At 42.1% G+C, this 27,667-nt stretch overlaps 2 protein-coding genes across 2 annotated transcripts in view; one reads left to right on the forward strand and one right to left on the reverse strand.

The window, feature by feature from the left end:
- Nucleotides 1-27,667, reverse strand: part of LOC122545699 (uncharacterized) — an 857,662-nt gene that overhangs the window by 717,257 nt on the left and 112,738 nt on the right. The window lies entirely within an intron of this gene.
- LOC148148123 (putative G protein-coupled receptor 139) overlaps nucleotides 20,142-27,667 on the forward strand; it is a 34,745-nt gene continuing 27,219 nt past the window's right edge. Inside the window, exon 1 of the mRNA XM_087994567.1 lies at nucleotides 20,142-20,315. Within this exon, the coding sequence (XP_087850693.1) occupies nucleotides 20,142-20,315 (174 nt within the window). The remainder of the gene's footprint in view (nucleotides 20,316-27,667) is intronic.

Genomic DNA, 27,667 nt, shown 5'->3' on the forward strand with positions numbered 1-27,667 from the left:
TCTGTGATTGATCCAATCATATCTAACAGACTTGTCTCACTGAATGCTTTAGAAAACGACCAGTATATCCTCCAATTTTTCGAAACTGAAGTACCCTGGAATATTACCACATCCTTCTCTCGACTGACCATCCATAATGTCCTTCTCGACTTACCATCCATACTGTCCTTCTCCTTTATGAATACGAATACATAATATTCGTTAAGGACTTAACCCACTTCCTGCACGCATTAATTCCCTCGTTTGTCCTGGCATGGACATACTCTTTCCTTGGCTACTGCCTTACTCCTGATAAACCAGCTTGGGTTTATCTTAATTCCGTACCCCAGGTACATTCCAGGATGTATCTTAACTCTCTGAACTCCGTGTTAACATTTTTATGTGTTTTAATGCAGGTTTCGAGGCCTGTCAGTGTCTTCAGTTTCCATGCACTTAAAAGTTCCTCCTTTTCGTTTTTTGAATGAGCTCGCCAGTCCTCTTGTCACCAAAGCTTCCCAAACCTTGTCATTCTGAGCACTCTGTGTCGATGATCGGATGTCATGTTACTAAATGCAGGGACATTTAGACAGTTTACGAAAATGTTCGAAGAAATTTCTCATGAAATTCAATGTGAGCAAATGTGAAGACTTGCACTTTGGAAAAGCGAACACGGCCATGTACTATTTTATAAATGTTGAAGAAATTCATATTGCTAACGCACAAACGGATCTGGGAGTGCTACTACAGGGTTCTCTAAGGTTGACTTGCAGATTGAATCCGTGATTTAAAAAGAAAATGGAATATTGTCATTTATTTCAAGAGGGTTGGAATGTAAAAGTAATGAAGTGCTACTGAGACTTTATAAAGATCTGGCTGGGCCCTGTTTAAAATACTGAGTCGAGCTTTGGGCCCCATACCTCAGGAAGGACATACGGGCACTGGAGCGTGTCCAGTGGAAATGCACATGAATGATCTCTGGAAGGTAAGCCTAACATGAGATGAACGGCTGAGGATCCTGGGATGGTATCCATTGGAGCTTAGAAGGTTGAGGGAAGATCCAGTAGAAATGTACAAGATATTGCATAGCTTGCAATGGGCGGACGCTGGAAAATAGCTTCCGTCAGGAGAGGATATTAGGACTTGTGGCCACACCCTTAGATGTAGTCGAGGTCAATTTAGAATTTGGGCAGCCACAGAGTGGTGGGCCTGGTTAATTCATTGTCACGGAGCGCATTGGATGCCGGGTTATGAAATATGTTCAAGGCACAGATTGATAAATTCTTAATCTCTCTAGGAAGTAAGGGTTATGGAGAAAGTGCAGTCAAACATCCATCAGTAATGATTGAATGTCGGAGCGGGCTCGATGGGCTGAATGTAGTCTTCTCAACCAATAATCCCAGATTCACCACTTTATCTCACATTGTTGAGATACTTTTACATTTAAATTCAACTTAAGTATCATATACAAACCTTGCACAGCTACAGGTTCTTTCTGTTGTTTGCCTTTTGCGTTCCTTACTTTATTTGTTTTCATTTTCTTTTTTGAAAACATGTCTCCTGAGTATTGCTTGCTCTATCTTGCTCTATCATTTCACAATTTCTTTTTTGGTCACACACCTCGACATTCCATTCTCCTCTGTAGTACTGAGATTCGTCTAAATAACATTACTGAAGCCTTTTCTTGACAGTATGCTTGTTAACCTCCAGGGAACTCTGGATTTCGCAGACAGACTCATATCATTTTTGGGAAAACACTTTCTGAAAGCCACTTTTCTCTAACTGATATTGCTCTGATTCTAGGAGAAAATGAGGGCGGGAAATGCTGGAGATCAGAGTCGAGAGTGTGGTGCTGGAAAAGCACAGGCGATCAGACAGCATCCAAGGACCAAGAAAATCGACTTTTAGGATTTGAGGCATTCATCAAGTATGAGGCTGTGAGCCAACGGTTTGGCGAGATAAAGAGGAGGGGGATTGGGCTAAGGGGAGTTAGCTGAGAGTGTGATCGGTAGATGGATGCGGAGGTGATCGTGATAAATCAGAAAGGAGATTGGAGCAGAAAGGAATCTGGCCAGGTAGGACAGTTCACGAGTGTGGCACAATTTCCAAAGAAGAGTTCATGCCCGAAAAGTCGATTCTCCTGCTCCTCAGATTCTGCCTGACTGGATGTGCTTTGCCAGCATGACACTCTCGACAATGTTCTGATTCTGATTAATCTACTTGTTCTCGTTTCCTATTCACTTGAATGACATTTTTCCCAAGTTAATAAAATGAGCATCATTCACGCTAAGAAGCCAATTCTTAGTCTAGCTTTGCCATTTGAAATACTTACGTCAAAATCAAATGAATTATGATCACCATTCCTTAAATAAGGCCGCTTTCCTTCCAAATGGCAGTGGTCATGAGTGTGGAAAATGCTGTCTAAGGAATGCCACGGCACTCACACCTGCTGTCGTGCCTCAGTAGAGGAGGGTATGGATAGCATTCATGAGGACTGATTTTATCCATTGTTATTCTGGGACGTATCCATCATAGTCGTTGGGGCAGGCTTTCGGGCATCAGCCATTAAAATGCAGAATTGCTGGCCTCTGACCTGTTCCTGATGGCAGTGTCATTTATATGGCTAATCCATAACATGTCTGGTCAATGATAACAAATTTTATGCACAGAAGCACTATGTTGGGCACTCTGTGGCGGTAATGCTATTGAAAATCAAAGAAGGATGGTTTGATTACTTCTTGCTGTATTTTTCTAGCATTCATGTGGCATGAATATTATTTGCCATTTATGAGACTAAACGTGGGTATTTTCCAGGTCTCATTGCGGATGGACTGTTCAGCATCTGGGGAATGGTATAATCAGTGAATATTTCCACGTCTGAACTTATAATAAACAGAGAGTCATTGCAGCAACTGGAAGTGGCTAAGTCTTGCAAACTCGCCATCCTGAGCTATGGCTGCAGAGCTGTCCTGAAGTTCCAACTGCTGACACTCACAACAAGCATTTTAGCGCTGGTGATTATTCCAAGCAGGAGTGTATTTTCCCCAGATTCCAGTTAACTATAATTTTATTCGGGTCCCTATCGTCACACACTTTTAAATGGCGCCTCGATGTGAAGAGTAATTGCTCTCACTGCCCTTTTGTAATTCCACTCCTTTAAACTGAGCTTGCAATGGAGACAGCAGCTCATTGAGCCAAACGACACACTAACTGAATGACACTGAGCAGGTTATTGCTGAATGATCGCATTTTTATTGCTGATTGCTTCCTTTATATTTACATGGTAGATCGTGCACCAATGGTTCAGTGACCAACAGCAATGCAAGTCCCTGCTTTTTGTTTACATGGCATACTGTGCAACTTATCACGTTGTGGGTAGATATTAATGTTCTTGCTCAAATGGAACAGATTTTTTGGAGGTGTGGCAATCTCTGGAGGTAAGCCACAGTTTCTAGTGTCTCCAGCCATATCTTGACATTGTGTGGGGTAAAGCGAGTTGTCTGAACACTGGGGTCTGTGATGCTGTTTCCTCCTAAAGGAACCGAAATGGATCACCTGATCAGCCCTTCTGGTTGATGGTTGTTATAATCGCAACAGCTTTAATTTCCCTTCTGACATGCTGCGCTCCCCCATAGCTGTGTATTTCATTGTTGGAGAGCAGTCTCCTCCTCTAATGGTCTCTTTCATTATCCACTATCATTTACACCAACATTAGGCAGGACAACAGAGGCAGATTTAAACCATACATTGTGGGACCACTGCGCTCGGTCCTTCACTTGCTGCGTCTGCTGTTGAACATGCAAGTTGGCATCTTTTTGTAGCTGACGGCAATAAAGGCTGCTCCAGGTTATTCTCAAATATCTAGCTCTGGCTGGTGCTGCTTCCGGCATGTCCTTCTGCACTCTTCGCTGAACCAGGCTGGAGCACTGGCTTCATATTTACTGCAGAGATGGAGGTATGCCGGGCCGTGAGGTTCGTGACCGTATGAGTTGTATAGCGCATGTTTCTGCTGCTGCCTGATGGCCTCTTACACGTTCGTTGCTCTATCTGTTTAAAGTCTGTCCTATTCAGCTCACAGATTGCCTCACAATATAATACAGGGTTACAAAATGTGAAAATGACCCTTCCTCCCCACAAGTTCTATGAAGTGGCAACACTTACTGATATATTAAATTCAGAGGTGTCTCTCTGAAGTAGGAGAAACGGTGATGATGTTGTCATCTGTATGCTTCTCATAACGTGCCTTTGAGCAACCTAGCAGCCACAGGATTCAGCATAAATGCTGAACGCAATGCTGATTATATACTAAGAAGCGACGTACCAACCCCCCTCACCCCCTCCCCCCACCCCCGCCCCCCCCCCCCCCCGCCCCACCCCCCGCCTGGTTTGTCCTTTCAGGGCGACAGAACCTACAAAAGAAAATGGTGATGTTGACTGGGATATAGTCCTGTTCACTGAATCCAGCTTTAAAGACAATGTCTGCCTGTTGCTTGATTAGTCTGTGCGAAATATATGGCAGGTTCCTTTTACATTTTGTGCCATGAAGATGTAATTTCACTTTATTTCTTACTTGTTTTAAAATGAACCGAAATTCATTGTTTTCAGTTGAACACAATTGAAGTGTGCAATAATTAAATTACCAGAGCGCACATATAAATTTTAAACAATCCAGTGACTGTAGTAAGCAGCTGATTCCTGTTCAGATCAGTGAACATACCATTTTGCAGTCAGCAAAGCTGTCGAAAATATCTTTTAAAAAAACTGAATTCAGACGCAGTGTTACTGGGCTTCACCACTACCTCCAAAACACTGGCCAGCTCCAAAATCTATCCAGAGTCCTTTCAAACTAGAGCTGGCCAGTTTTCGCACAATCCCTCACAACAGACCAAGTAGCGACAGATCTGAACAACAGGGAATTGCATGGCTAATTGACGAGCACAGTGCTTGGTGCTGGTCCAAACACAATTCAACATTTGTAAAAAAACATCTGACCACAAGCGTGTTTTATCTATTCTCGTATGCCACTGAAACTCTGTAAGTCTCCACCTTGGACGCGATCCGAAAAGAAATTGCCATAAAAATGATGGAATCCTGACGCACATGGCGTCTTGCAATGAATCCCTCATCAACCATGTTCAGTGTATGTCAGCTCCACAATGTCAGTATGTAAGCAGAATTGATGACCAGCATGATCCCATACCAACTTCCAAGTTGACTCGAGATAGAAATTACTGTGTCGGTATTATCAGAATTGGTCAAACCATTAACAGCAAAGTCGCCTTATTGACAGTTCGACATCGTTAGGCAATATTGACTTTTCAATTGTCCGATAAGCACAAACCCACCTATTTGTTCTGTTCACTTTTATGATAACTATATGCTGAATGCAGTGCACAAATCACAGTAAGGGGCTTTGGAATGATGCATCTCATGACTACAACCAAAAGCAAATTATTATGAAGTGGAAGGACGCAATTACTTTCCCTTGTAATAACATTGTGAGCTAACATTCACACACAATCATGTTCATGGCAAATTTATCACTGTCTAACGTTCTACAGATAGATATGGGTACATTGTCAATTGCTTCTGTCCTTCTCATAGCGCAGGAATGTGATGTGTCAATATCAGTGTGTACCTGATGTTAGGTATGGAGGCCATGCTTTTGAAAGACTGACAATATGTTTCAAACAGCAAATCCTTTGAGCTGTTCACAGCAATCAAGGTACTGACTGTGCCCAACCAGCGTGCACTCACAAAACCAAAAACTCAGAGCCCAACTTTGGGCATTGATTGGACAATATGTTTCATTCTAATTTATTCATGGGATGGGATTGAGCCAAAATATATTACCCTCCCATGTTGCCCTTAAGGAGGTGGTGGTAAGCTGCCACAAGAAACCACGACAAACCATGCGCTATAGGTACGTTTACAATACCCTCAGGGAGGGAACTTGAAACAGTGACACTGAGTAACAGCAATATATGTCCCAATCAGGATGGTGGGTGTCTTGGTATTGATCGTTCTGGTGTTCCCATGTATCTGCTGCGCATGTCCTTCTTGATGGTGGTTTTTCAGGTTACTTTGTAAGAGGCTTCGGTAAATTTCTGCAGAGAACTATGTAGAAGGCAGGCATTGTTGCTCGTAACTGTCAGTCGATGAGGAGTGAAGCTGCGCTCATATTGATACATGGGGTATATCTCATCACACGCATTTTTAACATGTGTCAAAATGATGGCGGATAGGCTTTCATAAATCTTGAGGAAATGTATTTTTACTGGATTCATAGCCTCTGACATACTCTTAAAGACAATGAATGTATTTCAGTTGGCAAGTGTGGTTCCGGAATAGCACAGGATGACAGACAACAACTGAGGCACAGAGAGTCAAAATGTTTCAGTTTAAGCCCCTCACTGGAACGGATAATGAATTTATTTGGTCCATCCAGTTCTAGTTAACAGTAATATCCAGTATATTCGTCCTTCGGAATTCTGTTGTGGCGATAGCATTGAATGTGTTGTTAGAGGTGATAGTTGTCTGACATGTATGTAAGGATGAGGTGAATATTATGCAATCATTGGAAAACACTCCCACTTGTGAGTTTACGGTGGAGAGATAGTTTTTCATTATGCAGCTGAAGATTGTTAGATCGAGAACAGACATCACTCTAAGAACTCATTGATAATGACACTCTCTCTGGAGCATGGAAGTTTGCTTCGACTTCCACCTACTCCAGAGGTGTGTAACAACATATCTGAACAGATTAATATTAAAACATCTTCCCTAAGGAGTCGATTGAGGACGTCGTTAGCTCAATCAGTTGGATGGCTGGTTGTAATGCAGATTCATGCCAACAGTGTTGGTTCAATTCCTGCACTGACTGTTTGTACAGTCCTGCACAGTACTGTTTCACTCAGCCACTCCTTTCTGTGTGGCACACTCATTGTCCAGTTAAAGTACTACTTATTGTCTCTGTCTAACAAGAGCGTAACCACATAATCTCTTCAGATTATGGAGCCTTACCTTTCCATTTCTGAACTACAGGCATACCCAGAAACACTTCCCCTAGTTAATCGCTTCAGCGCTGTTGTGGAGCTGAGATAGCTGCTTTCAACCATCTTCCTTTGTACCAGGTATAGCTTGAACCAGTACAGAAGTTTCTCTGATTCACATTTGCTCCACTTTAGCAATTAATTCTTGATTCCACACTTGATCAAGAGCAGTTATGTTAACGTTAAGTGCAGCCACTCTTGACTCACCTGAGAATTTAGCTGTGTATTTTCTTGTTGTCCATGTTTAAACCAAGTTTTCAATAAGGCCAAGGGATGAGTGCCCTGGCAGATCTCAAACTGAGCTTCACTGAACAAGTTGGTGCTGAGAAAGAGCTGCTTGACACCACTGCTGATGACATTTTTCATCATAATATTCAAGATAGGTGTTAGACCAATAGGGCAGTCAGAGAGTGATGTTTTTCTGCGCATGTACAGGACACACTCGATAGTTTCCCACATTGTCAGGTCGATGCCAGTGCTGTAACCCTGCAGGAACTGGTTGAATGTCATGTTATTATGGTCCACAGCCTTTGCATTATCCAGTCGCTGCAGCCTGTTTAGAGATACCACACGAACTGAATCAAGTTAGTTGAAAAATGTCATCTGGAGGAGACTAAAATAGATCATCCTTTCGGCACTTCTGTCTGAACCATTTTGTGAACGTTTCAGCCTCATTTTTCTATTGTTGTGCTGGCCCCTTCTACCATGTGGATGCCTTTGATGATAGAGTTCCGGTTGGAATGCCAGAAGTTCTCGTGAGTGTGTTTGTTTAGTCTGTCACAGGCTGGAAGTGTTGTCCTCGTCTAACTGATGTCCCTCATCGTTTATGTGCATGATGCCGGTTATAGCTGATCATGACTTTTGGTGGCTAGTTTATGCTCATATATCCTGGTGGCTAGTTTAATGCCCTCTTGTCCAATGTCATATTTGTTGCAGTCGTTGCAGGCATTTTTTACATGACGTTCAATCTACAGTTTGTGGTTACGCAGTAATTTAAAGTCATCAAGAGCTGTTTAAATGTCCTGGTAGTTTTGCGGGCTGCCATGATGCCTTGGGCCAGAGTAACCTGGTCGTCATCTCCGAGAGGTCTTTGATGTTCGGAAGGGAGACTCGAGTCTCGGGGGTTCTTCAATTCCCCTGGGAAAAAATACTGAATGTGTTCAAACTCTTCATGCCTCTCATGACCTCTACACTTCCAAAAGATACCCCTCTGTCTCCTACTTTCTAACGATAAATGTTATAGTTGTCCAACGTCTTCCTATATCTGAGAGCATTGAGTCCTAGGTAGATCCTTTTAATTACTATGGCATTATTTTCCCGTTTAATAATATCCTTCCATAGCAAGGTTAACAAAACTGAACACAATGATCGGACTACGGACTCACCGACATCCTGTACAACTGCAACATAACTTCCCAACGTCTGTACTTCAGGTCCTGACTGATGAAGGACAGTGTGCCGGAAGCCTCCTTCCTTGTACTGTGTACCTGTGACTCCACTTTCAGAGAACCGTGCACCTGAACGCGAAGGTATGTCTTTTCCAGTGCACTCTTAAGACTCTGCCATTCACCATGGAAATTGTACCTTTACTTGATCTTAAAAAATACAAGCCCTCACACGTATCTATATTAAACCACATTTACCATTACTCAGCCTAATTCCCCACCTGTCATAATTTCTCATAAACTTTCTCACTGCCCACGATACTGCCCTTTTTAGTGTGATCTACAAGCTTCCTCATCATGCTTGAACGTTGTCATTGAAGTCATTGAGAAAAAAAACAGTAATGGCCTCAGCACCATTCCCTGCGGAACCGCACTACTCACAAGCACCCAGTCCAACAAGCATCCTTCGACTATTCCCCTCTGTTTCCTACCATCAAGCAAGTTTGTATCCAATTTGTCAGCTCCCTCTGAATTCTATATAATCTATTCTTCCAGAGCAGCCTGCCATATGGAACCTTATCAAAGTTCTTACTGAAATCTACATAGACTATGTATCCCATCCGAGGAGCATTCAATATTCCCTAAACCTGTAACATTTTCCAGTCCATGCCATAATTCCCATTCGTGTAATATTCTCCAGACTCCACAACTGCTGTTAAATCTACCACATTCTCGACTCTACTGAATGTTTCCACACCCGGCTCAATTTGGCCACTGTAACGATCCACAGCCTTACAGCTGTCCCTCCCTCTGAAATCTCATCTAGGCACTCCAAGTCTGCAACTTGCTCCAAACTGTAAAACCCATCCTTGCGCGATTCTCTGACAGCTGGTAACTGCCTTTAACCCTGGAAGAAACTCAACCGCCTTCAGACTTCTGTAACTCTATAATCCCAACTAACCCTCAAACACACACTATCACTGAAACACTCCCAGCATTCTCATCGCGGCTTTCAAGGTTACCCTTCTTTCCCGGACGAACCAAAATCTGATAATCACTGCCGGAATTATACTTCATGACCTAGCCTCGACAGCCCTCTGCAGTTACGCAATCCACAGATTCAATACCCACAGAGAGGCTAAATTCATCCTCATCTCCTTATTGATTGAGTAAGATGTTGCTGAGATTTGATTGTCTCTGGTCACAGATTCTCACACAAAGTAAAACAAAACGATGTGGCAAAAATAATTATTCAGCGTAAGGCTGTGGAGATTCTCTACATTAACATTACTAAACCACTTGACGATGGCAGGTGGTCTGCAAAATCAAATCACAATCTATGGAATCCGTGGTGATTGATCAGTTGGATACAAAATATTCTTTGTCACAGTTGTCACAGGTATCGGACGGTTTATTTCTGTTTACAGGTCTGTGGTCAGGGATGTTGTGCAAGAATCAGTGCTGCAATCTCTGTACTTTATATCAGTGATTAAGAGGAAAACGTCAGCGCTCTGATTAATAATTTGACTGACGATATGTGGAAAGACAATTAGTTATTGGGCTATCTGGGAGTATTGTGGATAATGAGGAAGGATTTAAAAGAGTGTAGCAGTATGTCGATCAGCTGGAACACTGGTTGGAGAAATTTTAAAAAAATGCATTTCATCGTGACAAGTATGAAGCGAAACATTTTGGAAGTCAAATGGTAGAGTCAAATACACTACAAACAACCGACTGTGCTATACAGATGGCTCTTGGTTGAATTTCCATAGCTTCCTGAAAATAACAACACGGCATTATGTGATGGTAAGGAAGGTGTACGGCATGTTTGCCTCCCTCGTTCGCAGCATTAATTGCAGGCGTTTATATGTCATGCTGTAACTGAATAAAGCTTCAATCGGCTCAGTTTGGAATGGTATGTGTCGTTCTAATCGCCACACGATCGGAAGGATGCGGAGGCTTTGAAGAAGATGCAAAAGAGTTTTACCAGAATGTTGCCTGGATGACAATGTGACAAGGAGAAGTCGAAGTTTTGCCTGTATGCAAAAGTGTTGACTGTAAGGAGAGGTTGGACACAGTTGGATTGTTTTTCTAGAGTATGGAAGCTCAAAGGCGACCTGCTCCAGATATATGGCATTGGGAGAGGCGTGAATAGTCTGGATGGTCGGAATCTCTTTTCCAACGTGGAAATATCAAATGCTAGGGTGCCTTAGTCTCAGGTGAAAATGACAATTTTAAATGAGATGAACGACACAAGTTTTTTTTTTGCACAGAGAGTGGAAGCTGCCAAGGATAATGTAGAAGAGGAAAAGTTAGCAAAGTATTTAAGTGGGGTTCAGACAGAAATACGAACAGGCAGAGATTAAAGAGATATGAGCCACGTGCGGCAGATGGTATTAGTTGATACAAGCATCATGATCAACACAACCATGGAGTGCCGAAGGGTATTTGCTGTGATGTACTATTCTATTTTCTAACCTCCCACTTTCTACCATGGCAAATGCACTCAGAATCTTGGATGTGTATTGAAATTCTCTTTCATTCTTCTAAATTACAGTGTGTTCAAGTTCAACTGACACAACCCCTTATGATTAGAAAATCGGTCCAGCCCCAAGATCAACCGATCATCCTCTGCCCTGCCTGCAAAGCCAGAATTTCTTTCCCTGAGACACTAGTACTGTTCATATTATTCTCTGCTTCATTTGATTCGGTACTTGTATAATTTTAGCAAGTCCTCCCTATGTTTGCAATCCATTCCCATTGTAATAAATTACATCATCTTGTTTACATGTTCTAGTACCCGCTGACCTGTAAGCTGCCACTTACACAAGAATTCTCAAATCTCCTTGTGTGAAACCAAACGGTGCTAGCCCCTGACAGTAAGTTGGGAAAAGCTAGACTGTAATAGATAGGCTATGACAATAAATAATAACTGCACACTTAGAAACAATGGGATACACATGATTTTAGGAAAGGGAAATATTTTTAATCCTGTTTGGATTTTACATTTTGGAGTGACCATTAATGACAGAATTGATAGAGATGTGGGAGAGAACTCTCGGTTTGGGGACGTTTGAAGATCCAGACACGTTTGGAACAATTTGAATAAGGGATAAATCTTAGCGAGGGAGAGATTAGGGCCTCTTAAAGTTCAATGAGGTTGTCCATGTGTATCCACTGTTGATGGGGGAGATCTGAAACAAATATCTTGCTGTAGGACCTCCTATTGAGAATGATAGGAAGCTCAGGAATCACGGAGAATAAATTGTGATATCTTGGAAAGTGTTCACGTTATAAAATAAGATGTGCTAGAAGTCTTGTAATGCTCAAAGGTTTACGCAACCTGGGGACATGAGCAGACATATAACAGCACTTCATGAGATGCTCAGGAGGAAATTGAGAGCCGCTCGCAGATATATTTATATCATCGACAGGCACTAAAGACCAATGAGACTGATGAATGTGGTGCATCAGTTGTTGGAGTAGATTCTGAGAAAATAGATCATCATGCATTTGGAAAGGCAAGGAATAATGAGCAACAGTAAGCAAGGGTTTTTGCGTGTAAAGTGGTTTCTGACAAACCTGACTGGTTTTTGAGGAGGTCGAGAAGTGTATACCAAGGTAAAGCAGTACACCTTGTCTATATGGACTTTAACAAGGCCTTTGGCAAAGTTCTGCATGGCAGAAGAAAAGAACATAACAACTACAAGCAGAGGTCGGTCCTCTGGCACTTCAAGCCTGCTCCACCATTCAATAAGGTCATTGCTTATCTATTCCTGGACTCAGAACAAACTATCAGCGCGCACATCTTACTCTTTCATTAATTTTTCTTGTCAAGATTATGTCAACCTTAGCTTTAAAACGTTTACTGAAGTAATGTGAACTGCTTCACTGCAGTAGGAATGCCACAGATTAAAAGCGTTTTTGGTGTAAAGGTTCCTTCTCAACTTAGTCCGAATGCTGCTCCTTCTAATCTTTTGCCTATGCCCTCTTCTTCTAGCTTCACCTGCCAATGGAAATATCCATTCCACGTCTATCATCTCTTCTCCCTTCATAGTTTCATTTTTTCCGAGATCTCCCCGATTGGTTTGAATTCCAATGAATAAAGTCCCAAAATACTGTTTGCATCTCATGAGAAGCCAATCCGCTCAACTTCGAAATCGAACGTGTGAACGTCCTGTGCACCGCTCCTGTGTCAATACATCCTTCCTCAAGTAAAGAGACCAAAACAACACACGGTAATCCAGGCTTTGGCAGCACCTTGCACAGTTGCAAAATAAAACACTTTGCTCTTAAAATCAATCCATTCAACCAATGAAGGATAACATTTAATTGCCTTCCTAATTAGTTGTTTCACCTTCGGACCAACGTTCTCTGACTCACGCACAAGTGCACCCAGGTCCCTCTGCACAGCAGAGTGCTGCAACATTTTACCATTCAAGTAATAATCGTTTCGACTGTTACTCCTGTCAAATTGTGAGGGTGCCGGTGTTCGTCTGGTGTGGACAAAGTTAAAATTCACACAAAACCGGGTTATATTTCAGCAATTTCGTTTGGAAGCAGCAGCTTTCCAAGCAGCGCTCTCCTTACCTACATTCATCTCTTTATCGATCACTGGCATGTTTTGAGTGTCCTCCACTGTGAAGACCGATCACAAATACCTGTTCAATGCCTCAGTCGTTTAATAATGTTCCATAACTAAATGCCTCAGCTGTTTTATCGTGTTCCTTAACTAAATGTTCCTCATCATCATCTAAATAACTAACATTTACTTTCGCCACACTTTTGTGTTGTAAATACTTATAGAACATTTTGCTGTCTGAACTGGAACTGCATTTTCTTCTGTGGTAGTTTATCTCATGTTCTACCTTACTATTCTTTGTAGCGCTTTTGGCGGCTCTCTGTTGATCTTTGAAGTGTTCCCAATCTTCTCGATCCCTGCTGTTTTTGGAAACTTTTTATCGCTTCTCTTTCAATTGTTAGCCTCCCTTGCTTCCTCGGATAATCATTGCATATTACCCGCTCTTCTTACAGCCGTTTCTTTTCGCTAGAATATGTTTTTTTTTTTGCTGAGCATCTTGAAAAACATGCTCTGAATATCCTGCGCAGCTCGTCAACATATTCACATTAAAATATTTGCTTTCAGTCTATTTGAGTCAAGTCCTCGCTCAAACTATTGTAGTCTCCCGTTTTTAAGCACAGGGCCTTGACATTTGATTTTGTCTTCACACACTCCACTTGTACTCCAAATGGAAAAAAATTGTATGATCACTCCTCCCAAGAGGATTTCAAACAAACAGATCAATAATTAATCTGCCTCATTACGTAGGACCAGATCTCGGACAGATTGTTCCCTCATTGATTCCATTTCATACTGTACTGGCCAACTATCACGGAAACACTGAACTAACTCTTCCTCAAGTCGAATGTGACCGAGCTGGTTCACCCAATATTCCCCATGCTATGCAATTGTAGAGACTATAGTTATTTGTTTGTTGATTGCCCGCCCCTGACGTATTAATAAGTTTAGATCACACAGGGCCAGGGAGTGCTCAGCATCTGGATTCAATATTTGATTGACAGTCGACGACAAACTGTGTTCATAGTTGGTTGAGGTCAAGGTGCAGGCCGATGCGAAACAGTGAGCAGTGAGGTTCGGTGCTGGGTCCACTGTTGTGCATCGTTTATAGAAACAATTTGAATGTGAGAACAAGAGTTATGTATAGCAATTTTACGAGTGACATTGAAATTGGTGGTAACGTGGACAGTGAAGTGGTTTATCTACGAGTACAACGGGATCAACAATACTGCTGATCCATTGTTGAGGTAGAGCAGGTGGAGATTTTAAAGACGTTGCATTTTGCGAATATAAACCATGGCGGGACTTTTCGAATCAATGCTCGTGGTCTGGGTAGTTTTACCAAACAGAAAGACCTAGGGATGCAACGACACAGTTCTTTGAAGATTGTGTTGCTAATATTTTTTTACTTTCTGTTGAATATGTTACACAGTTCCTTCGAATGTTTTCCACTGTTCACTTCCAGCAGCACATTTCAGTCTGTTTACACTGTTTAGCTTGGTTAGTTCTCCACTCACACTCAAGTAATCGACTTTTATATGATTATCAGCTGTGCCTACTGGTCATTTTAAAAAATCATAATCTCTTTGATTTCCAATATATTACAATTTCGCTGAGGATTGCTCAGTGTGAATATCTCTCATTCCCTCACTTTCATCTCCTCATCGATCTGAGAGAGCTATGTTCAAAACGACTTGCACTATTTGGTATTCAAAGAAATATGACAAAAAGCATTCCCCACAGTCCAGTTTGAATAACGCTCTTGGGAGTGTGACTGTCCCAGAATGTAGAAAGATTGACGTCTCCCAAAACTATTACAATGCATTTGTTACAAATTCTAATAATTCATGTTTAATGCCGTGATGAGTAATTAAATGTTGCTCGGCAGCCGAGAATCCATTCTCCTGCTGGTGCTTTTGACAAGTTGTACCTAGAGTGCAGTCGGATTCCACTGAATAATCTGAGACCAATTGTTTTTTTTGTAATGCCTTTGTCAGGATTACACAATCTGCATTCCCATTCAGCCTGCGCCTCGGGACTGTTGTATATTATTGAATATTTATGTTCTACAGGTTGTTCACTCTTCTACCACGTCTGTCCATCGAACTTATTTCAGGTAATTTGTCTCTTTCCGAAAAAAATATATAATGTACATGTCATCAGCATTTCCTCTAACAAACCTATTTGGTGATGTACAGTTTTAGTTCAAACTCTGTCCATTCCTGTTCCTTTCACTTTGTCTTTTGCCATATCTCCAATGCTTTTCCGATACTTTCCTTTTCCTCTTTGAATTTCGAAAGGTTCTTTCACCTGAACAATGTCTCTGCGTCTTCTCTGATTTTTTAAATACCTTTTCATAAACATATTGATGGGATTGGCCAGGACACAAGTCCCAGCAGGGTTATGTTTATTTGATGCGTGCGATGTAGATGTTTCTCGCTGTTCAGTGTTTCTTGCCCGAGCTGGCCTTGAAGTGAGTGGCTTGCTAGACAATTTCAGAGATCAGCTGAGACTCAAACACATTGCTTTTGTTTTGGATTATGTACATGTCAGACAGCTGCTGATAACAGATTTCCTACCCTGAAAGATATTAATCTATCAAATGGATATCCCTTGCTGAACAGTCTTGTGAATAACACTCGGCCATCGTCTGACCACTAATAGATCACTCACCCCTGAGTACTGATGCAATTCCACCCACGTTCTTCGTGACAATTGTTTGATCCTGATACCTTCCTGAACTCTGGTGCTATCACTCGATATATATTCATGTGTTATCCCTCTCCATGTGTGTCCAATTTCCTCTGCCTTCACCTTTTGCAGCTACTCCAGATCCGGATTGAACAGAATTTTCCGCTCCAGAGAGATGAGGTATCAGAGGCCAAGGCGGAGACTGGGATTTTCGTGGTCTCTATGGGCCTCAGCACCATTCTCCAAGTGTAACACTCAATGAATCACTCTATTTTCCTATTCTCTCTGTTTCTCTGTCTCCAGTAGGTACGCAGGAAATGCCCAACTGAATAGACTTCACAAAAGCTGGGAGTCATCCATCACCATGAATTCCATTATGTTTGTTGAGCTTGCACTAGGATGAATTCATTCTCCCAGTCGAAGTGGTGTCCTTCTGTGCATGTCCGTTCATATAGTAGTGATAGTTGTTCATGTCTTTTGGTGGCTATTTGCTGCTCGTGTATCCTGGCAGCTAGTGTCCTGCCTGTGAGACTGATGCAGTTTTTAGTCAGAGGGATGAACGACAACTCCAGGGTTGTGAACAAAAACAACTTCGATTAGCACTGGAATCCAATCCAAAAGACAATGGACTTATGGAAGAATCTGAGCATGCCATTAGACAGACAGCAGCTTCAGCACTAAACAGGACAAAACAAGGGACACGCCTCGAATGCCCATGAAAGGAAAGCCCTGGAAGGACTGAGAAAATGTAATGATATTGTAATCCTACCGATTAAAAAGGGCACGTGGCCGTCATTCTTAAAGAACACAGTACATTGGAAAGGCAAACACTGACACCTTACTACAGGTGGAAATGGATCTGAATCCACAGCATGAAAACTGGATCACAGTTCACTGCGGAATCTCCACAAAGCAGGCGAAATGAACAAGACTGACGGCTCAAGAATGAAACCTGGTAGATACAACACATCCCTTTTCTACGAATTACCGAAGGTCCACAAATCGGGGAGGTGGGGGGGGGGGGGGGGGGGGTTCTTCAGACCCATAGTGCCAATCATTGGCACACCAAAATACAGATGACCAGAGAAGCTTCACCAAAAACTGAAACAGTTATTAGAAACCTTACGCTACTGAATCCACTCCACCAAACAATTTTGCAGCATCACCCATGCACCAAGCTAGGGGAAGACGGAGTCATGGTTACCTTTGACGTAGCAAAATCAATTAACATCTGCCTGGCCAAAGAAACACTGACTGCACTACGAGACGGTACCAAGGACGTAAGTAACAGACAGCACTAACTCCATCAGAAAGAATAGCATCTTCAAGGTAGTAGTCCTGTGTCTCATTGCCCACTTCATGTTCAACGATCAGACAGACAAACAAATCAACGGGACACGTATGAGATTATCAATACCAGGATTCTTAGCAGAAGCAGTTATCCGGAAATTTTCGCAAACAGCCCTTCACATGTTCCAAACTAATCTTTGCATCCGGTATTTGCATGACACATTTTTTTTATTGCGAAATGGAACAAATTTGAAGAAACCTGCAAACTCAAGAACTTACTGGTATAATATTCACCAAAGATGAAGAGAGCACAAACGGACTCCCCATCCCAGATGAAGCGTTTTTTTTTTGTCCAAAACATCAATTTTCCTGTTCCTTGAATGCTTCCTGACCTGCTGTGCTTTTCCAGCACCACTCTAATCTTGACTCTAATCTCAAGCATCTGCAGTACCCACTTTCCCCTTCCGAGATGTCACAATGAAAACGTTGAGAGTCGGAGTTGTGATGTCATGCTGTAGCTGTACAGAACATTGCTGAGGTCACCATATTGATCAGCATTGATTATCAAATCTCCTCTCAGCGTGCTCTGCTCCAAACATTCCTCATAACTGCACTTTGACTGTCACAGACTAATGAATTTCCTCTGTTCTCTCTTCAGTTCAATTCTTTCCTTCCATGTGACAAGGTGACCAGAACTGCATTCAATCCACAAATTGCGAGTGAATTCATTATTTCCACATTTGCAGCAGAAGCTTCATGCACTTATATTCTGCATTTTGGCTGATAGAGGAAATGAAGCCATTCCCTCACTTAAAGATATTATTGAAGTATTCTTTTACCTTCTGCGTGCCCCTCAATTGTTTGCCTTGCACTTCTCTTAGTTGTTTGCGTCATTCACCTGGGTCCAGGCGATTCTGTTTTTAAATGGCACGCCTTGTGTTCCCTTGTCAAATCCAAGTACATGACATCAAGTTGCAAGTTACTGTCTCAAGCCAAAGCAGAAAGATTAATTCTGCCTGATCCTTCTGAAACAAATCCAGCTCGCCTGCCTGGGACTCCCTGGGCAGAAACCCAGCAAACAAAAACATTGCAGTAATGCACTAAATCTCAGTCTGGTGAGAGAAAAAAGAATGTAATTAGGAAATAAATGGTTTTAGAGAAATTATTGGGACTGAAAGCCAAGATAGATTTATCGAATTGGAATCATATATGAGAAATTGACCGACAAATACATTTTGGTGAAACAATCGATTCAACACATTGGGTTATCAGAAAAATAAATCAATAAATACAAGCTAGTGGGCAATATTAAATATTATGGAATTGGGCAAAATTCCATGTCAGCTCTCCCATGTTTTAAGAATGGGAGAGCTGACAGAAAGCAATATGTTTTTGGATCGTACTAATTATGTGGTATTGTGGTTGTGTTCGCCGAGCTGGGAATTTGTGTTGCAGACGTTTCGTTTGCTGTGCCTTCATCAATCTTTTTCATCATTTCCTTAAAAACGTCAACGAACTTTGAGACACACTATTTCCCACGCACAAAGCCCTGATGTCTACCCCTGAGCACTCCTTTGTTTTCCAAATACAAGTAATTCAGTCCCTCAGAATATACTCCAAGAGCTTGCCCACACTGACGTCAGGTTCACCGGTGTGTTATTTCATGGCATTTCCTTATCACCTTTCCGAAATAATGGTACGACATTAGTCAACCTCCAATCTTCTGGCACCGCGTCTGTGGCTATCCATGATGCAGATATCTCATTAAGATGCCCAAACAATCAAATCCTGAGCATTCCAAGGGGTTTGGTATTACAACTGATGAGGTTCCCGGGCTGTATCCGCCTTTGTGCATTTTAATACTGTAACTCTTCCTCTTCTCGATTATAGACACTTCCCAAAATATCACTATTTATTTCCACAATTTATCTAGATTCCACAAGCTTCTCCACAACTACATGAAGTATTCATATAGTATCTCATCAAACATCTGTGGTTCCACAGATAGGTGGATTTGTTGTTCTCTCCCCAATTACTCCCTTGCCCTTACTGCATTTATAGAATCCCTTTGGATTCTCCCTGACCCTATTGACTGAAGCTTTCTCTGGTTCACATTTGCCCACTTGATTTCCATCTTGCGTATGAACCTGTTGTCATTATACTCCGCAATGGATTCAAGTGATCACTGCTCTCCAAACCCATCATATGCATTTTTCTGTTTCTTGACCAGACTCTCTGCTTCTCGTCATCCAAAATACTTCACAACTGCCAACATTGCCCTCCTCTTGAACAGTAATATACTGCTGCTAGTCTTTGTAATTTCGTTTCTGAAGATATCCCATTATTCAGCGTGTAATCTCTCCAAAGTACTTTCGAAGTGCTTCGCTAAAACGTGCATTATTGGCCTCAACAAATTTAGAACTTGAATATTTATATCAGGACAATTCTTCTGCATATCTCTTTTAGAGCCAACAGCTGCTGCATAACAAGCTCAAGACTTCCGGCAACATGCACGAAAGACTGAATGGTCTCCCCCTGTCACTTTCTTTCAGAAAGACGGTGATAGACTATTACCCCCTGTTCCGGAGAAGCCCAAACCAATGATCTAAATGATATCTAAATGTTACGATATGATTTGGAATCAGGGTACTTCACAATAGGTGCAGCATTACATGATGTCCATATGCCATAAATATTGCTACCGTTATTTATGATCTCTGTTAATTTTCCAATCAGTCACGTTCTGCCGCTGGTCTCGTACGAACAGGGTGGAAAATGCACCACTCTGCAGTGGCATGGCACTATTCCCCAATACAAGCACGAAGGATTAAAAACATTGAAAGATTTATGGTCCATCCTTCAAAAACTCTCATTCATTCTATCCATATCCTCTCAGTAAATGTTACCTTTTATTAGGGCATTGAAAAGTGATGAAAGGAAGGGGTTAACTGAAACTGTTTGTACAGTGACTGTGATTAACGAGAGCCTCCATGAATTCAAATTATCCCAGTGGAGGGTTTACATCTTTTAATGAAAACTGCTCTCCATTCACAGTGTTATACCAAAAAATGAGTAAGAGCCACGAAAGCACGAGCAGGAATCAGCAGCTCCAGGGAGAGGGGAAGGACAGATCAGAATCTTATAGCATTGCACGGGAGTGTTCCAACAATGGATCAGAATCTGAGTACATTATACCGGAATATTGTAACAGTGGACAGGGATTTATCGTGGAATATTTGGGCTCTCTCTACATATTACGATTATTTGCCATTGTCAGGGCGAATTACATATGTACTTAATATTATTCAATATATTTATTATCCAATCCTGGCTATCGTTGGTGTCCCTGGGAAGTCTTACTTTTCAGTTATTAATTACATACACCGTTTGTAAACACAATACTGTTATTTTCATTTACTCGACTCTCCTTGCTGCTGCTATTGTCCCAGTTGAGAGTCTGAATCCGGATATTCACTCCACAAACTATCTACATCAGTCAAATTGTTAATGCTCTCTCTCTCTCTCTCTTTCCTTCTGGCAGAGTCCCTTGTGTGTCTCTGTGTTGATCTTTCAGTTTCAGCTGTGAACCACGATTCATTGTATCACTGCCCCTGTTATTTGAATATTGTGAGTGTGGAGATTAGTCTCTTCTGTTCTGATTACAAACATCATTTTCTTAATCTCACTCCAATTTCGAGCCAATATCTGAGCCTGAAAGAGACAATGTGCAGCTGTGGTGATCGCTTTGACCATGAACTGATTCCTGCCACCATAACTCACCATTCTAATTGTCATTCATAACAACTCCAGAATATATTTCACTGGCTCAGCCTATCTGGGACATTGACCTATGAAATACAGTCTTACTGATGTCAATAATCTGCTGCTGACAATTCAAGCATCAAACCTGTAGAAGCAAATCTGGGTTGACACTCCATGGCTCGTATCTGAAATCGCACCGAAATTCGATCCATCTTGTGCGCAGTGATTTATATTGCTATTGGGATTCGTAATGCCATTATTTTAATATTAACAAACATGACATCACCCCTTCCAGTTACTCATATTAAAATGGATTTCCTCCAATGGGTGTACTTTGTCCCACAATGACTTTCACATCTACCACCGCCTCAGATACAGATGCAAGCACACATAAAGAACCTTTCCTTGAGCTGGTACGTACAGATACAGAAATAAATTTGCGGGAACCCCAATTAATGCAAATCTTCACTTGTTCAGCAGATATCTAGTTCACGGCTCACAGCAATATACTGACACAGGTTTGAAATACTTCCAATGTTGGACACAAGCTTGGTTTACTGACCAATGCACGAGCACTGTCTGCACAGCTGTCTGTGCTTTTCTGTTACCTTGTCTCAGTTTCTACTGCCTGGGCTGGTTCTGTGAGGCAGTTTCAGAATGTGATGTGACGTGCCATATCAGTTGACCTGGCAAAGCCGTTTTTCAATGTTCTCATTCTTTTGAATTAAACCGTCCAAAGCATAACACTTCTGCCTTTCTTTCCGCTATATTTCCACATCACGTTCTCAGTTAATGAATTGTTTGTTTCTATCTTTTCGTGAGTCTCCCTGTCCCTCTGTATTTTTCCCTGGTCATGGTATCTGAGTCACATCTTTGAAACTTGTTCTGTGCCAGCCCTCTGAACGCCTTTGTTGGTCCCTCCCAGCTGATCGTGCAGTCAGTAACGGGGATGACCCCAAGTATTATTGTACAGGACAAGGCATCTAACTTGAAGCTGAGGGGCTTCTGGCTGACTTTTGCTATTGAAACGTTAATGGAGGTGCTGGCGATTGTTTGTTCGAGGTTGTGCTATCATTTGCCTCAGACGATCACGGGGAACTGAGCATTTTGTAACTCAATTCTGGACGGCGCATGTGGACCGTACTTACACCATCTGGGTCGGCAATATGAACAAGTGAAGCAGAGGTGCTGCGAGGCGAAGTTCTGAAATAATGGAGTGAGAGCGTGTGGGGAGAGGGCTCTGCTGTATCTGTCTGTGTCTTAAATAGACACACTCTCACTCTCCCCCTTTCACAAGCTCACACTTATACTCTCTCAGACACGCACACAAGCCCATATATTCAAATATTTGGTGTGAATATATATTTGCTGATTTGTATTTGCAGATAGATTATATTTTGTTTAAGACCATAAAATATATGGACATCAGATAATGTGACATTTTATGAAGTCCTACTTGGAAATAAAACGGGTTTGGCACCAGTTGAAAACACAGACAGACTCAAAACCTCCACACGCCGAAAATACATGACCTGACCAGAAGGGTCCCCTCCTTTACATCGATAATGCCTTAAGTTATCTCCAGGCAGTGATTTGACATAAAGTCTGAAATTTGAATACTGCTGTATCAAGCCCTTCACCTCCATTCTCACTGACTAAAGATGTTAGAGCCATCTTACATGTATTGAATCTATGTGCATAAGTTGCATGACCTTTTGATCTTTTCCTCATAAATTATCTCTCTCTGGTCTTCATTTTCACTAACACCTGACGAAGCTGCAGCGCTCGAAAGGCTAGTGTTTTTCAAAAAATCCCTTTGGACTATAACCTAGTGTAGTGTGATTTTTTTTTTTACCTTGTCCAAGCCAATCCAACACTGTTACCTCCATAGCACGGCATTCATTGTTTAGCCAATCATCTGTCCAACCAATTATTTTTAAGCCGGCAGGTGCTTGTATTGCATGGGCATAATTCGTGGTGCACCTTATGCCAATGCCATCTGGATGTCCAATTACAATATATCTATAAGATGCCTTTTCTCCATTTTGTTTGACACCTTTATATATAAACTTGGCAAACAATTCATATTCGACTTATCCTTCTTAAAATCATATTGACTGTAATGGACTTTACTTGGACTTTGAAAATCCCCTATTATTAATCTTTTAATAACAGGTTTCAACAACAGCATCAATTCCAATAGTTTGCTCTCTACTTTATATCCCCTTGTGTGGCTGGTTATTCTAAGTGCTTACATTTCTATTACCTCTACGTTCCCAAATAATTTCCCGTGTAACAGACGCAAATCGCTCAAAGATCTGCTCCGATTGCTGGGTACAGGCATGACTGGCTGAATGGATTCATTTTTGTCCTGGTTTACTTCATTTGCTGAATGTACTCCGGGTGTTTCGAAAATTATAGTCTCGATGCTCTGAATGTCCTGCTCCTTTTCCTGACTAAGCCGCTCAAGATCTGAATGTTCTCCTCGTGTTGTTGTGGAGACTTTTGGGGATTTACAGAATCGTCCTGCTATGGTTCAACGTTTCAAGAGGCTCAAGTGACTTCTCAAAAACGTCGAGAACAAGCTCGAGATCCTGAACAGTCTCCTCCTACATCGCTGAAATGAGTTTCAGAAAGTGACTGTTTTGCTCCTGGTCCAATTCAACAGAAATGCGATTGAATTACCTCCTTATGTTTACGTGAAAAAAAAACTCAACAAGCTTCACGTCTTTCTGCTGTTCTTGTGCAACACACTCAATGGGCGAAATAGCCTTGCTCCAAACTGACAATTTCCCCTCACTTTGTGGCTTCTTCCAGTTATAGTTTTTCATCATTGAGAAGGCTGAATAGTCTCATTCTTCTGTTGTGTAACACGATACAGGTGCTGCATGGTCTATTATGGGTCCTATGGTGTTGTATCGATGGACTAATTGTCTTCTATCTGAAACAGTATATGAGGACACAGGAATTGAATAGCATCCTCCTTATCTGCTACAACAGGTTTGAAGACGTTTCTCTTGCTGTTCTATTGTTCCAGGCCCGATATCTGAATTGGACTCCTCAATTTGCCGTGTAATTGCTTTCTATTGGTGAGCTTTAAAACAAATCCTGTTATCCTTGTAAATTTTAATAGGTGTTGCATCAACCTGCCCATCTCTCTCTCTCATCCGTTAATATGACGTGTGCCTTAGATGTTTAAAGTGCCATCTCGTTAAACAAAGATATCCAGGGTTTAAATCTTAGAGGTGCCGACACGTCACATGAACCAGTTCTTGCTTAAACTTCTCTCAACCCCATCTTGCTGTTCCATTAGGATGTTGATTCCACTTGGTGATGTAGAAGGAGACAGACATTGACTGAACGTGATTCCCGTGTTTAAAGGAAACAGTGTTCCCATTCCTGTTACCTGGGCTTGACAGAGAATTTTGTCTTAAGTTCAATTGATGGCTCACTGGATTTATCACTTCCTTGTGCTGCGAGAGATGCAGCAAAACCCTCAGGAGCTGGGAGCAAATTTCTCTCATGGATTCAGTTCAATTTGGTCGTGTGGCTGAGTTGGCTAAGGTGCTGGATTTAGGCTTTGTATCAAAGTAAGTGTGGGTTTGTATCGTATTGCTACCACTTATAAGTGTTAAGGTGTTAAGTTGCATCTTGTTACGGGTGAGTTCTGTTCAAGTTGAAAGCAAAAAAAACCTGTTTTGTGTAAATCGACATATGATGCGTGTCAGCACAGAAGCGTCAGAATATGAAATTATCACATTCACTTCATATAGGAAAGTTCCCTTTCCGATACTGGGCAGAAACAAGGCTTTGCTAATGCTTCAATGTGCACGAGAGTTCCTTCGACCACACAGGGTAGCGTGGTGGTTAGCTCTGATGCCTCGCAATGTCAGAGACCTGAGTTCAGTTCCAGTCAGGCATCACTGTCTGTGTGGAGTTTGCATATTCCGGTCTTGTCTGCATGGGTTTCTGCAAGGTTTTCCAGTTTTCTCCCACAGTCCCAAGATGACCAGTCTAGGTGGATTGGCCAAGATCAATTATCTAAAACATCGGGGACGTGCAGACTGGGTACATTACATTACAGTGTGGAAACAGGACCTTCGGCCCCATAAGTCCACACCGACCCGCCGAAGTGCAAACCACCCATACGCCTACATTTACCCCTTACCTAACACTATGGGCAATTTAGCATGGCCAATTCACTAACCTGCACTGTGGGAGGAAACCGGAGCACCCGGAGGAAACCCACGCAGCCACGGGGAGAATGTGCAAACTCCACACAGTCAGTCGCCTGAGGCGGGAATTGAACCCGGGTCTCTGGCTGTGAGGCAGCAGTACTAACCACTGTGCCACCGTGCCGCCCACATTAACTATGCAAAATGCAGAATGACAGAGATTGTGTAGGGTGTGAGTGTGCTGTGGAGGATTAGTGTGAAGTAGATGGGTCAAATAGCCTCCTTCCAAACTGTCGTGATTCTATGATGAATATAGTACTTTCAGAATAACCTCTGAGTTAATTCTAATGCCCTGTAATGAGTGAGGCTGTTAAATCTGTACAAACTGATCCAATAGTGACTCATTACGATCATGTACAGTAGCAGTAACACTTTGCCAGCCTGCTGAAAGGTTCTCATAGTTTACAGCAATCTCAGCTGTTTGGGGGAACAGACACTGTTGTTGAAAGATCATTGTCCTCCCCCACTCCTCTAGAGTAACAGGCGATCAGGTAAAAAATGTCACAATGACACTTAAGAAGAAGAGATAAGATGTTGCAACATGATATCAATGCTGAGATCAACCTTGCCAAACACCTTGCATGAATCTACTATTAATCTCCCAGAGCCCGCGTCACTCAGATTTCACTGAATCTGCTAAGGTGGAGATTAGGATCAGTATGAAGACGCAAACATGGAGCAAAGTTACGTATTAAAGCAAACACTGCAATGTGAATGTTGGGCACGTTATAAAATAGGAAATTAGATCTAACAGATTCTGGGCACTGCAGAAATCACGAAGCAATTCAATCTGCGTCAAACCTGCATTAAACCAAGGGAATGCTAATGCGCGGAGAAATGGATATCACGAGCATGGGTGAAATGGTTTCCTTTAACATGATATTGAGCACCAAGTTTCAGATCAGGCTGTTTTGGAATTGGTATTGCATGATCAAAAGAGCGAATTGAAAACCTTGCTGTAAAGGAGATATTGGGAATAGTTAATTTGGCATAACAATAGACAATAGACAATAGTTGCAGGAGTAGGCCATTCTGCCCTTTGACCCTGCACCACCATTCAATATGATCATAGCTGATCATCCTTAATCAGTATCCTGTTCCTGCTTTATCTCCATAACCCTTGATTCTACTATCCTTGAGAGCTCTGTCCAACTCTTTCTTAAATGAATCCAGAGACTAGGCCTCCACTGCCCTCTGGGACAGAGCATTCCACACAACTACCACTCTCTGGGTGAAGACGTTTCTCCTCATCTCTACCCTAACTAGTCTACCCCGTAGTTTTAAGCTGTGTCCTCTGGTTCGGCACTCACCCTTCAGCAGAAACATGTTTCCTGCCTCCAGATTGTCCAATCATTCAATAATCTTATATGTCTCAATCAGATCCCCTCTCAGTCTTCTCAACTAAATGGTATGCAAGTCCAGTCTCTCCAGTCTTTCAGCGCAAGGTAGTCTCGCCATTCCAGGAATTGACCTTGTGAACCTAGGCTGCACTCCCTCAATAGCCAGAATGTCTTTCCTTAATTTTGGAGACCAGAACCGCACACAATACTCCAGGTGTGGTGTTACCAGCGCCTATACAGCTGCTGACTCACCTCTTTGCTTCTATATTCAATTCATCTTGTTATAAAGGCCAGCATTCTATTCGCCTTCTTCATTACCTGCTGTACCTGCATGCTCACCTTCATTGACTGGTGTACAAGAACACCCAGATCTCTTTGTACTGTAATAATCTGCCTTCCTGTTCTTGCCACCAAAGTGGATAACCATTCACACTACACTGCATCTGAATACTCACCTAAACTGACCAGGTCACCCTGTAATCTCCTAACATCCTCCTCACATTTCACCCTGCCACCCAGCTTAGTATCATCAGCAAATTTGCCAATGTTATTACTAATACCATCTTCTATATCATTAATATATATATTGTAAAAAGCTGCGGTACCAGCACTGATCCCTGCGGTACCCCACTGGTCACTGCCTGCCATTCCGAAATGGAACCGTTTATCACTACTGTTTGTTTCCTGTCAGCCAACCAACTTTCAATCCAAGTTCGTAATTTGCCCCTAATACCATGCGCCCTAAGTTTGCTCACTAACCTACTACGTGGGATTTTACCTAACCCTTTTTGAAAGTCCAGGTACACTACATCTTCTGGATCTCCCTCGACCATCTTCAGAGTTACATCCTCAAAAAATTCCAGAAGATTAATCAAGCATGATTTCCCCTTCATAAATCCATGCTGATTCTGACCTATCCCGCTGCTACTATCCAGCTGTGTCGTAATTTCATCCTTTATAATAGACTCTAGCATCTTTCCCACCACTGAGGTCAGACTAACTGGTCTATAATTTCGTTTTTACTCTCTCCCGCCTTTCTTAAAAAATGGTACGACATTAGCCACCCTCCAATCCGCAAGTACTGATCCCGAATCTATCGAACTCTGGAAAATAATCACCAACGCATCCGCGATTTCTCGCGCCACCTCCTTGAGTACCCTGGGATGTAGACCATCATGCCCCGAGGACGTATCAACCTTCAGACCAACAGTCTCTCCAACACCAATTCCTGGCAAATATAAATTCCCTTAACTTCAGGTCCATCAGCCACTGTTACCTCAGGGAAATGGCTTGTGTGTACTCCAGTGAACACAGTTTTGAAGTACCAATTCAATTCTTCTTTCTTCCCCGTAATATA

Source organism: Chiloscyllium plagiosum, unplaced genomic scaffold, assembly GCF_037043375.1.
Source record: "Chiloscyllium plagiosum isolate Xiang-an unplaced genomic scaffold, Cpla_swu_hap1 HiC_scaffold_14, whole genome shotgun sequence".
Taxonomy (NCBI): domain Eukaryota; kingdom Metazoa; phylum Chordata; class Chondrichthyes; order Orectolobiformes; family Hemiscylliidae; genus Chiloscyllium; species Chiloscyllium plagiosum.